Genomic DNA, 13,665 nt, shown 5'->3' on the forward strand with positions numbered 1-13,665 from the left:
TTTGTACCTGATGAAGAAGCAGTAAAATTCAGGAATTTACATCAAAGTATCTGTTGAGATCGTGTCACAAACTTTAAGATAATGCAATAATTGCATGCTATTTCAAAAGAAAAAAAAAGGGTTATACATGTGTCTTCACTGGCATTAAAAGAGAACCTTTACAAAACTGCTATCATCCTACTGATTTAGAATACTAATTTCAGGAACTTGGTAGTCAGTTAAAGCAATGAACACACAGCTACTTGTTTACGTCCAGGTTGTCTTTACTGTGCATGTGCAATAGTTCCACTACTGCATATATATGTAACTAATAGTTGGAGTTTTGTTTGTGGGTTTTTGTTGTTGTTTTGTTTTTTTGTTTGCTTTTTAAAATTTCAGATGTATTTTTTTTATATTTACTCATCAGTAAATATATACAATATATACATTGTTTTACCGATAGTAGCAAGTGAACAGAAAAGGATGAGAAAGCTTGGGGTGAGAGCAAGCAAGGTGGGCCTTCAGGGCAAGAAATTATAATTTTAAATGGACTGAAACAAATTGAGAGGCAGATTGAGAAAAGATTAACATACAAAGATAATTTTCTTATGTGGGGAAGATCTCATCTCAACTCTCTTGTCCATTTCTACCCCCTCCAATTCCCAATACTTTGATCTCTTTGCTTTCTCTCCTTCCTTTTGGCAACCTTCTTTCAGCTGGCACGTGACAAGATTCATTTTAACTATAGCAGTCAGTGGTGTTGTGGTGTTTGGGCATCATAGTCCCTATTTGGTGTTCCTATCAGAGAGGTACTGGGAATTTACAGGGTTTTTTGCATCTGACATGCCCTGATGTTTCTTTGTCCGATTGCTGCTCCAGATAGGTGAAAAGCTAGACAGCAGGAAATTCCCAGGGAATTGGAAGTTGCAACAGTTAAGCTCAGAAGCACAATAAAGATATTATCACTAATGGTATCAAGTCCCTGTCAGATAGAGCCTTTGATATGTTGATCTTCAGAGAACTTGTGGAATGTAAAAGGACAGAAGTCAGAGCAGTAAAGAAGAAAAAATATGTTATGAATAGACAGCTTTGAAAAAAGGATGCAGAGATGAGAAGACTTCATCCTGTAATGAATGAGTCACAGAAATAATAAATAAAAAGAAGACTGAAAACTTCTTAAAAAAAATTCAGAAAAAGTTTTTTCAAGCTCCTCTCTCTGTATGACATTTGAAATAAGGGAAATTTAAAATTCCAGCGCATCTTATATTGAAAGTGCTAAGAGATGGTTTTTGTAAAAGAACCTCTACAAAACTGTGAGAATTACATTTGTGCACCTGCAGTTACGTGCTAAAATGTCACACACATATATGCACATCAATATCCACGGCGTGTCCACCTTTCATCAGTTTATTGGGATGGAACCCATCGGACACAGAGAATATAAAAATAAAAAAAAAAATTGAATTATAGAAACCAAGCTTGTCAGTAGGCAGCTCTTTAAAGTTCATCTTATGCAGAGTGCAGTAAGGAAAGAACAAGGGACAATGTAAATGAGACCAGTGATTAATTTTCCCACTGGTGGAACTCCTACACATTTTAACTGCAGATCAGTAAGAATACACTTGGAAGAAAAGATACCCATGTTAAATAATGCCAATGGAGAGGAAAAAGTCCAACTGGCTTCAGAAGCAGTTATGGGAATATACAAGCTAAAGGGAACAAGCAGGTAACAGGGAAAGCAGAGCTGCTAGCATTAGTCTAAAACAGGAGATGCAGACAGAGGGATTCAGTGCTCCCAGTAATGAGAGACCAGTCTTCCTCTATTTATGTTGTCTTATAATGCCAGCAATAATTACTGAGCCCATCCTCCACTTCTTTTCATTTTTAATAGCCAGTAAACTTTTTTTGTCTCTGTGTGTGATTTAGTTACTATTTTATGGGGATATTCACTTTTCCCTTAATATATCACCCTTCTATTTATAAAAATTAAAATATTTAAATTGAATATCAGTCTTGAGCCATGATAGCATAAAATGTATTGCCCCAGCTGATACAGCAGGCCCCTGGATCAGTTTTGGGTAAACAATCATTTCTTTTCTGGTCTAAAACAAGAACAGCAAAACTGAAGCTGCTTTTGAAGGTTAGGAATATTTCTTAAAGATTAACCTAATTAGGCCATCATTTAAGAAAAACTGACCAAAATGGCTACAATTACAGTGCAGGAGTATACTGGCAATGGAGAGTGTATGTGTCTCCTCTATATAACGTTTTGTAGCCACAAACACCAACATTGAAGACAGTGTAAGAAAGCTTTTGTTCAATGTAGATTGACCATATTTAAGAGGTAAGAAGGACCCAGATTGAACACTCCCATAGAGGTGAACTATGTAGCTCTTCCTCCTGAAGAAATGTTTTTATTTTGGGAAATGCCTGCTCCCTTAATTCCTTCTTCTTGCTGCAGAAATGAGATACTAATCCATTTTATTATTATCACAAGCATTACATGGGGTCACATAAACTTCCCACCAGTCCTATTTGAGGAAATGTGAGTAGCCCAGTGTGCATCTGGTTAGAGCTCTTCATATTTCATTGAACAAGTGTATCGTGCACAGCTAAAAGGAATTTTTACTTAGTAAGTGATGCTTCTCATGTAATTGCTCTTGATAGATCCATGCAAGCTCAGCCTCCTGTGCTAAACAAACCCCTGTTGCAGCAATCACAGTGCATTTATAATTAGCTTAATAAAGTCCCTTTGTTATATTGTTCTGCAGATAGAAATACTGTCCTGCAAAATGACAGGCAGTTTTGAGTTGCAATTAAGAATTTAGCAAAATCTTGATAGAGCAGATGGAGGACATTAATATGAGTTTACTGTGAAAGAGCAGCACAGGGATGGTGACCACATGGAGAAACAATTAGCCATAAACTCAGAGGGCAGTGACATATATCCTTTGGAAAGCATTTGCATGTGCTGCACTGCACCTTTACATTTTTGTTGGGTGCTGATAAAAATGTAGTTTATTGTGCAATACGTGGCACAACTCCCCCCGCTCTCATGACTATTATAAGGCCATCTTCTTTTGTGAACCTGCAGTTATGTACAAAAAAATTCACAAGCATATACACACAATGTCTATCATTTGTCCAGCTATCATCAATTTATTTTTTTCAACTATGATGACAAACACAAATTTTCAAAAATAAGATCAGCCCTCACATCAGATGAGCAACAATGTACATCCATCTTTAGTATGTGCTTAAGAAATTCCTTTGTGAAATAGCCTCGCATTATAGACAAAGCAATGTAGTCCTAGAGTCTAAGTTACATAAAATAGAGAACCCAAACCCTCTAATGATTAACCTCCCACTTCACCCTCTCATCACTTTGCTTTACACTAGTCAGCAAGAGCTATTTCCAGAGTGTCGGCAGACACATCAAAGTGGCATCAGCAAACACTCCATTATCACTCTAAATGTAAATTGTAAAACAGAACAATGGTTTGGGTTGGAAGGAACCTTAAATACCATCTAGTTCCAACCCCACTGCCATGGGCAGGGCACCTTCTACCAGAACAGGTTCCTCAAAGCCCCATCCAGCCTGAACCTGAACACTTCCAGGGATGGGACATCCAGACATCCACATAATCTCTGGACAACCTGTTCAGTGTCTCATCACCCTCACAGTAAAGAATTCCCTCCTAACATTTAACCTAAACCCACCATCTTTCAGTTAGAACTCATTCTCCCTTGCCCGGTCAATACACGCGCTTGCACAAAGTCCCTCGCTATCTTTCTAGCAGTATCCTTCCGTACTGGGATGAATAAATCACTCCCTGGCGTAGCTCAAGGCTAAGTCCCCTCATCCTGTCATTGGTTAGTTGCCGGAGAGGAGAGGCGGGTCCCACCCGGCTACTCCCCCCGCAGGGAGGCGCAGACACTGGGAGCTTCTGTTCTCTCTGCCGGCCCCCGCCGCCAACCCGCCCCGCAGGCCCGGCGCCCGCGGCGGGGCGGGAGGCGCGGGGCCTCATGGGAACTGTAGTTCTCTGTGCTCCCGCCGGCGGGCCGCGGGGCGATGAGAGTTCCCGGCGTGCTTCGCGCGCAGCGCCGGGCGGCGGGCCCGGGGCGGAAGCGGGCGGACTACATTTCCCGAGGTGCTCGTCGGGCGGCTCCGGCCGGGCGGGCCGGCGCGGCGGTTGAATGCGGCGGGCGGAGCGGCGCGATGGAGCTGGCGGCGCTCGTCAGGAAGCTCGGTAATGATGGCTCCTCTCCCTCCCGGGCCCGCCGCCTGCGGCCCAGCGCCGTTCTGCGGGAGCCCGGCCGCCCCTGCCCGGCCTCCGCCGTCCCTCGCCGCTCGTCTGCCTGCTGCTATTCCACTCCGCTCCCCGCGGCAGGCGCGGAGGGGGCGGCGGCGGCGGCAGCGCTGCCCTGGGGGGACACTCTTCCATAAGGAACTGCCGAAGGCTTCCCCTTCAAACACGGTGCCTTTCCATTCAGGGGGCTTGGGTGGCATTTTGTTCGGTTGGTGACTTTGAGGCAGCTTTACCCACCACATACTCTGGTAGAAGTTCCGCTACCAGGTTAAATCCATAGAGGCGCATTTGGCACCGGATTGTATCAGTATATCTTATAATGTCTCACTGCTTTATAACCATGCAAACACTTGATGAGGTTGTCGCTGGTGACTGCTAATCGTATTTGTATTCCTGGTAGGCATGATACTGGCAGCTTGTGAGCGGGCTTTCACTGCCTCTCTGGCAGCGTTCTGTTTCTCCAAATAAGAAAAAAGTTATGTCAAATAATTTTATGGGTTTCTTAATCACTTTTTTTTGGGGCAGGTCATGAACTGACAGAGATAAGAGAGCGATCTTTGAAGGCTATTCTGTTTAAACTTGACCACAACTTGATTTCCTATGCTGATCTGGTCCACGAGAAAGCGCTTTTTCGTAACCTTTTGGAGTGGTTCAATTTCCCAGTCGTACCAATAAAAGAGGAAGTGTTAAATTTTGTGAACAGTTTGATCAAGGTATGACATACTAACATTCATTTATTTTTAAACTGTATGTTTTTAGAATACTGAAGCTAAATAAAGCTGGATATTACTTGACTTTGTATCTCCATGTGACGAGTTTTTCAGAGTGTTTTACAAAGACAGGAATAACGCAGCCACTGTGTGTAGACCAAAATGATAACAATTTCAGTGACTTCAAATGGGTGAGAGAGCTGAGAAAAATAATTTTCTCTGGGTTTCTGCTTCAATTTCTCAGCTTCTTCAGTTTCTTATCTAGTGCTTCATTTTTAACTTGGAGCATGATTTGCAGCTAAGCATTTGCATTGTTCCTGGAAAGTAAGGATTTGAACATTGTTGAAACTAATTTGAGAAAATGTTACAGAAACTTTAGATCGCTCCGATTTTTACATGCTTGTGTTTTAATCACTAAACTGGAACTATGCAGAGTTAAAAAACCACCTGTCCTTGATACTGACAGACAGATGTCAGGGTTTAACCCCAGCCAGCAGCCAAGCCCCATACAACTGCTTGCTCACACCCCACCACTGGCACTAGGTGGGGAGAGAAGGGGATGGGTAAAAGGGAGAGCACTCATGGATTGAGACAAAGGCAGTTTCATAGGAAAAGCAGAAGCTGCACGCACAAGCAAAGCAAAGCAAGGGATTCATTCACCACCTCCCATGGGCAGGCAGGTGTTCAGCCATCTCCAGGGGAGCACAGCACCCTCACACGGAATAGTGACTTGAGAAGACAAATACCATCACTCCAAATGTCCCCCCTTCATTTCACCCCCTTTGTAAACTGAGTGTGCTGTTGGAACTAGATGATCTTTAAGGTCCCTTCCAACCCAGGCCTTTTTGTGATTCTATTGTATGGAATATCCCTCTGGTCCTGGCTGTGTCTCCTTCCAAACTCCCCTGTACTCCCAGATCCCTTGTCAGGACAGCAAGAAAGCCTTTGGTTCTGTGTAAGCCCTGCTTAGCAGTAATAAAAATATCTCTTTATTATCAACCCTGTGTTCAGCACAAGTCCAAAACACATCCCTGTGCCAGCCACTGAGAAGAAAATTATCTCTACCTCAGCACATTGGTCTAAATGAATAAAGGCAAAATCTAACATAAGGATTTAAATTATTTTCTATCTTCCCCCTACTGCTCTCCATTTTCTGTCCCCATCCAGACTCTTCAAACTAACTTTGTCAGTTATTTGTCTTAATGTAGCATCCAGCTGCTGCCCAGAAAATGGTTGGAATTGGTGCAGTGGAATTCTTCTCTCAGCTTCGCTCCGATGTGGATCCAAATTTGCAGGCCATAATTGATGGGATTGTGGACAGACTGTTCTTTCTTTCTTCTGAACTCCCTTCTGGTTCTTCAGTACGTTATCAAGCTCAGTCTCAGCCTTCAGTAGATCAACCAGGTAAATTACCTCTTTTGAACTGTAATTTATTTTATATTAAAATAAAGCAAATGAAAAGACTGTGAGAAGCTGATGTTTTCAGGCATAGAAGGCGAACTACTCCTGAGAGATCAGTGAAGTGTGTGCTAATCAGATTCTGCCAGAGACAGAATGTGACCTTAGCTAAATCACCTGGTGGCATTCCTGTAATGGAATTCCATATCCATTTCCTCAGTGTAAAATATCTGTTTTCTATAATGTACAAAGAGCATGACACAACTTCCAAGGAGAGCTTTATGGCAGCAAGTCTGTAGCAACTTCAAATAAATCTGTAATTTAGCCAGTAAGCTTTGCTGCTGTTCTTTGTATAGTGGGCTCTAGCTTGGAAAGCAATTTAAGTCCTATGAGAAAAAAAAAAGAAAAAGTAAAAAACAATAGTTGATCCTAATAGAATGATTTTTTGCAACTACAGTAGCTGTATGCTCTATGTACTTGGTATTGGATAAGCATTTGTCATAGAAGAATACATAAACTTTCTTTAAAATGTCACATTATGTGTGAAGTGCTATTCCTTGCATCTGTTACCTAGCTCATTATCTGTCTGTTACAATGATTTACATTTCCTCCTAGATGTAGTCTAACCCATTTGGTTCTCCTCTTCTGCCTTAAAAATTTTGGAACAGAGTTTGAGGGAGAAAATTACATATCATATTATATTACCTCCTGCTTATTGTGGGAAAGACAGTGCTGTTAGACAGTGTGTGTAGCACTAATGACCACACCCCTGTCCCTCATCTCTGCAGTCACAGAGATAAAAGCAATTTTTTGGTGGTTTCTGCACCTCTCTAATGCTTGGAGATTTAGTTCACTAGACTTATGTGCCTGGTGATTAATTTTTAATATTTTTTCACTCCTATGCCCACACAGGGGCAAATTTTTACTTATTGTTTCTACTCTATGGAGAAGAATAGTCTTCTACATGTACATTCTTAAATTATATCTTTCTGAAACTACTCAGTTGAGTTACTTATACTGTAAATTGTATGCATGTGTGTATGGAATAATCCTTATGCTTTCTAGCAGGAGTGTTGTATTTTTCTTTCTGTTTCAACTTAAGTTACTGGAAAAAATGACTATAAACTAATAACCTGGCATTATCTAGTTTTATCCTTTGAACCAAATATTATGGTCTGGAGAGATTGCTTTTGGTGTTAACATTTCTTGTGTGTTTTTTTATACAGTTTGCATATGAATGACGTGAGGCAAAATACATTTATACAAGAGGGCAGCTTTCTAGGTGACCTAAGAAGACAGAGTTTGGTAGAAAAAGATTTTAAGTAATTAATTTAAAAAGTTAATTTTATTACTACTGAGGTAGATTAAAGGAAAGCCATTTATTTGGATGTCAGTCCTCCATCAGGCTGTGTAATTGTTTTTGCTATTGTTTGGGTGTGTGCTAGTTAGTATAAAAAAATGGAGAAAAACAAATATGATTTAAAAACAAACCCCAAACATTGGCACACTCTTTTACTCAATCTTTGTGATCATCTGAGACCATTTTATCCTATTAAGGAAACTGCTTTAAAACTCAAGGGCAAGGGGGAAAAGCCTGAAAATGTATTGAGGAGTTTTTTGTTTGTGTGCATTTTTTAAACTTACTCCTTTTTTTTTTTTTATTTTAGTTCTGCCTCAAGAGGAATTATTCACTGGATATTTTTGTCAAAGTAGAAGTCATCTGCGACAGTTAGAAATATCTCCCAAAAGAACAATTGGTATGTGTAGTTATAAAAGAATATGTTAATTACAGAAAGAACTTAGAGTTGTAATTTAGATGGAATTCCATTACAGATGTGGATAGCAAAATTGGCTCTTCTTTTTCCATTTGTTACTCTGTGAAATCTTAACACCACAGAAGCTACAATTATAATGCTTATAAAAATGACATTCATCTTAATAGATATTTCCCTTTTCCAGAAAATAGTGTAGCTCTTTGGAATATTTAAAGTACATTAGAAAGTGCTACAATTTTAAAAATGATTTAAATTGCCACAGTTTTCCAGATGATCTGTGTTTCATAATCAGAAGTGGCTTAAAGGATTAAGTACGTTTTATTTCAAAAAAACTTAGTCTGAAATACCTTTCTGCTTTTTAGAAAACTGGTTTAGGTGCTAGGGGAGTCTTTGCTTTGTATTTAAATGAAAACCAGTGTTATGCTTTGATTTTTTTTTTTTTGTCAAATGATATGGAGTGTTTCACTGACAACTGCAGATCAATAATATTTTGGCAAGTCTTTGCCCATACCAGTATACTAGTAGCAGCTCACAGGAGAGTTTCTTACTCATACACTATGGTGCTGAGATCTAGATTTTAAAATGTGGCTTTGAAGTTACCGTAGGTAAATCACCAGTTGAGTTTTTAGTAGTGGATCAACTATCTTAGGAATTGCAAAATAATTATTACAAACTTTTAAGTTAGAAATAGCTTTAAAGATATTTTCATTACAAAGTTATTATGTGTCATCATTTTGTAAGAAAAATAATTTCTTCTGCTTGAAGAGTATAATTCACCATGAGGTGAATTTTCCATTTTTAGAGATCATGCTAATGGATAAAATATTCTTTATAGCAGATAAAAAAGTATGATTTTATTGAAAGCATGATGTGGCAGATTGAGTATTCTTCCACTAATATGTTCATTATTTGGTAAAGCTTTCTTCAATAAACATATTTCATTAGGATTTGGTATAACCTTAGTGATGTTTTGGTATTTCTGAAAAGTCTAAAAGATTTGAGTTTGTGCAAGCCTGTGCTTACTAAAAGATATCTCTGTATAAGATAGTATATTGTTTATAGGTCTTTTATTTTGCCTTGAATGTATACAATATAATATTTCTATCAAATATATTTCAAGACATCTGCTCTGTTTTTTTTGCAGTGAAATGTTTGAAATTTTCCACCTTTCCTTGGCTAACTCTGACTTCAACAGATAGACATGTTCTTTCATCAAATGAAAGGTGCAGTAATAGAAACATTACAATTTGCTTGTAGTTTTTCTTTTTCAGGATTAATGGCAATAAGTTTCTGTCCTTCTGCATCATGAGGTTGTTCATGTAAATAGCCCAATAAGCTTATTTTTGATAAATGGTCATAAAATCTAAGCTGAAGCTGGGCAGTAATCACTCTCCATTTTTTGTGTTTAAATCAGTGTCTTTGGGTCTTTTGTTCATGACACTTCAGTCTGTATTTTAAATTTGTTAAGTGGATCAAAGATTTCGTTCAGCTAATAATAGAACAAGCTGAAATAAAATAATTATTTGCTCTACCCCCATGACCAGTTGGTAGGAAAATCCCTACTTTCAGTAGTAGCTTTAGGCCAATAAGTTTAGGTACAGGGCCACATCCAAGCATTGAGTCATTCCAACTGTCTTTCTGCAGTGACTTTTTTTTTTCTTTAATTTAGAAAAAGTGTTTGAAGTGCCCCAAGGGAGAGTTCTGTAGTTGGGATTCCTTATGAGTTTTCACAGAACTCTGATAGAGTTCTAGCATCGTTTTTTTGTGTGTGTTTGTTTTTTCCTTTTGAAAGATCTCTGAAGCTGGAGAACCTGTTTAATATTTAATTTCCTTTATGCTGGAGTATAGAAGAGGAGCACAGATTTGTAACACTGGACATATTTGATTTTTTACAGTGATTTCAGAAACAGTGGTTTCTGAAACAATTAGAAAACGTGAAATAGACTGTCCTGAAGATTCTTATAATTTACTAATATTCATCTTAGAGGATAGCTAATAAATTTCTCCCTTTTATGGAATTTCCCACTTATGTAATGCAAGTGCTTTGAAGTTATACATGAACCTTAGTAATGAAAGAAACTTTCTTACTGGTATGAGTTATATTATTTGCTATATACCACTGAGATAATCACTAGCTTCACAGGGAATTTCCAGTAGTTCTTATTTTAATTTCAAAGTCAGAATCAATAAAGTTATTTCTCTTCTTGTAACCAAATTTTACTTGTGGGAATTGAGTTTGTTCTTTATTGTATATATAGCTAAGGAATAATTCAACTGAAAAAATGATATGACAATAGAATTGCAGAGATTTTTTTCTTTAGATTCTTCAGTGTTGTGATGATAACTTTCTTGTAAAGACTTGTTCAGACTAATAATTACTGGTTGGTTTTCTTTTCATTTTAATACATATTTAAATATGAACTTGTAGCTCTTTGAGAAGTAACAACCAAAGTTTAATTTGGAGTACATGTGAGCTTCTTCAGGATGTGATTATGCAAGATTTTCCTGCAGAGATCTTCCTTCAAAGGCCAAAGATTGTACAGGCAAGAATTCACATAAAGTTTTTAATGGTATAAGCTGTGCCAAGGATGAATTGATGCAAATGATTCAATTTGCATCAATTTTGTTTTAAACAAAATAGTTAAACAGAAGTACCTTCATGCTAACTCCAGGTGCACAGGAAAGGGACATTGTCTATATATTGCAGTTTTAAAGTTTTTTGCTTCTAACAATGTATATTGTAATCACTAATTAAGTGTTTTCTGAAGGAATACTTTGTTTCTTCTGAATAAGATAATTTGTGTGGCTGTTGTCTGCACACCCTCTAATGGGCTCCCATAATGAAAGTGGTGACTTTATTGGAAATATCATGTGAAACTTGGTTTCTTCCTTACGCCTGGTAGTCTTGCATTCAGTAATGAAACAGTGGTTGAGCCTATTTATTCTTTGCTGTGATTTTGAATAACACTTGGAAACATTTTCAAACTATATTTAGTGTAAGACTTGCTGGCATGGTTGTTCATGATGATGATTAATGTTCATGTCTTGATGTTGGTGGTTTTGTCTTTGCAGAGCCTTTTGTCTCTTCTAAACTTGGCTTTTGGAGGAGATGGGAGACACCAGTTGGCTTTGCAGGCTGTGTCATGCTTGCAACAGCTCTGCATCTTTTTGAGAACTAGGCTTAACTTCCATAGAGATCCAAGTTTTTCTTCCTCAGAGCAAGGTAGGTATTTGTAAGTATTTGAGATACTGTTGGTTTTACTACAGATAAGATTGTGTAAAAAGACAGAAAAAACCAAAACCAGAACCTTATGGCAAATGTAATCTTGTGAGATTGTTTTGGTGTTCAGTGCTATTAATATTAATTTAAAAACTTGGAGTACTTGCATTGTTTTAAAGTACTTATTCAGTTTTACTTTCCTGTGATTCCCCATTCATCAACTTCTCCCAGTATCCAATTGTTTGTATGTCAGCAGGGGAGGGATTTTTAACTAAAACTAAATTAAATCTGTAAAATAAAAGTGGGCAAAGTTTCAGAAAAGCTTTCAAGTTATTAGTACTTAACAATGTAGTTACTAATTTCATAAGCTCTGTGAACTTTTTTTTTTATACTGATGGCTAAAAATACTTTAATCATTGTTTTTAATCTTGCAGTCATGAGGGCTGCTTCACAATGCTCTTAATGCTTAAATGTTGTAGCTTTAATGGTGTAGATTACTTATAATGGTCTTCTTGTTTCTATTCTGTCATCTGAATTGAGTCAAAGCTTTGTTTCTGTAAATTGGTAGTCTGGTTCTCTTCATAAGATTGCCCCTATATTTGGTGTCTTAATAAATGGTACTGGCTGCTAATTCAGTTATAACATCAAGTCCAATAGCCTTACCCAGACACTGTGTTTCTATTCTTCAAATTCAAGATTTATGATTCAGCTGGAATCTTCAATGGTGTTTGCCTTGGAATTTGGTTTTCAAACTCTGCTACTTGCCAGTGATCAGTTGTTCTAGGTCATCAGTATTTACGTGGTGTTTTTTTCCATATCCTGCCTTAGTTACTTTTACTGTTTACTACCTAGTATCTTTCAGAATTAATGGATACTTCTAAGGGAAAATATGTTCTTTGTGTTACATAAAGGCACAGCTTCCCAGAATTCATCTATATCTTACTGTCAAGAAGCAAGGGGTGCTCCTGGCTCTCAGAATCCCTCACCTGGAAGCAGCAGTCCTCGGCCCTCTGTGATTGGACGGACAGTTCAGCGTCCCAGAGGAGATGGCCAAGATTGGGATGCAGTGTCTTCTAGGTGAATGAAACAGGAAATAACTTACACTTCAGTTAAAAACATTTTAATGGAGGATTATATTATCAGCTCCTTGTCAGTATGTGAATTGATGCAATGGTTTTGGTAACTTGTGAAGATTCAAACCGTGTTTATGAATTAAACTTTTCTTGAAGTGGTGTTCAGAATGCATAAAAACATTGTCATGTTTTGTACCCAACCACCATTTTAAACAAAGTCTCTTCCTATCAACTGTTATGGCTTGTGCATGTATTTGTAAGACACAGAAGAGCATATATTCAGTCTATTGCTGGAGAGTCAGGGATTTTTCTTTTTTTCAGCAGATGACCTCATAAGTTCTTTTAAGTGGAATGGCCATCCTGTAGGTAACAGTATATAGTATTGTCAAAAATGCTATGCTGTATAAAGATTTCTATTGAAGTCTTTAAAATTTGTTGTTAAATGTGACAACAAATTTCAATTCTATAATATTTGTGTAAATATTTGACTCTTATAAGAAATTATTTATAATCTGTATACCCTCAAAATGTAGAAGTTTTTGTGTGTTTTGTTGCTTGTGTTTGCCCAACTTAAATCCTTAAAGTTGCTGTTCAAGTACCAATGTCTTCTAGTATGTGGGATTTTGAAAGTCCTTGTAAATCTGTGTGCTTGTTGGTAGTTCATTTGAGTCTCTATGATGTATGTATGGGCTTAGTGATTGAATACCTCCTAGGTATTCAAATAGGCTGTGGTGAGAATAGCTCAATTGTAAATACATCTTGACAGTCATATTAAAAAGTTACTTTGATTGAAGTCTAATATATTGATTTTTATCAGGTAACTAATATGGCACTGCCAATGCATTCCAGGCTTTATGCCTTCTAGGCCCTGGCCATTTTCTGAAGCTGGACAGTTAACAGTTTAATAGCAGCTGGTGTATATTGTGTAAGAGAGTGATGGCCTGGCTGTCAGTCTAGAAATGAAAGCTGCATAAGAGTAAGTTCAGGCAGTGATGAGACTTCTAGAAGCCAGGAAGTGCTAGCTAATAGAGTCATTTTAGGAGCTGTTTATGACTGCACACCTTTATCTTCTTGCATCCTGAGTGCTGCAGTAGACCTGCTCACTGCCCACGAATCTCATTTCTTACAAAACTATAATTTAGCCCAGAGGTAGCATAAAGAACAGCATGATGTTGAATTAAAGATATGATAGAGAGAAGT

At 37.9% G+C, this 13,665-nt stretch overlaps 1 protein-coding gene across 1 annotated transcript in view; it reads left to right on the forward strand.

The window, feature by feature from the left end:
- The first annotated feature begins 4,196 nt into the window (after positions 1–4,196).
- RTTN (rotatin) overlaps positions 4,197–13,665 on the forward strand; it is a 79,987-nt gene continuing 70,518 nt past the window's right edge. The window contains exons 1-8 of the mRNA XM_059475058.1: positions 4,197–4,229; positions 4,815–5,002; positions 6,208–6,403; positions 8,065–8,154; positions 9,317–9,395; positions 10,601–10,715; positions 11,245–11,395; positions 12,304–12,469. Coding sequence (XP_059331041.1) covers positions 4,199–4,229; positions 4,815–5,002; positions 6,208–6,403; positions 8,065–8,154; positions 9,317–9,395; positions 10,601–10,715; positions 11,245–11,395; positions 12,304–12,469 — 1,016 coding nt within the window. The 5' untranslated portion in view covers positions 4,197–4,198. The remainder of the gene's footprint in view (positions 4,230–4,814; positions 5,003–6,207; positions 6,404–8,064; positions 8,155–9,316; positions 9,396–10,600; positions 10,716–11,244; positions 11,396–12,303; positions 12,470–13,665) is intronic.

Source organism: Ammospiza nelsoni, chromosome 1 (genome assembly GCF_027579445.1).
Source record: "Ammospiza nelsoni isolate bAmmNel1 chromosome 1, bAmmNel1.pri, whole genome shotgun sequence".
Classification (NCBI taxonomy): domain Eukaryota; kingdom Metazoa; phylum Chordata; class Aves; order Passeriformes; family Passerellidae; genus Ammospiza; species Ammospiza nelsoni.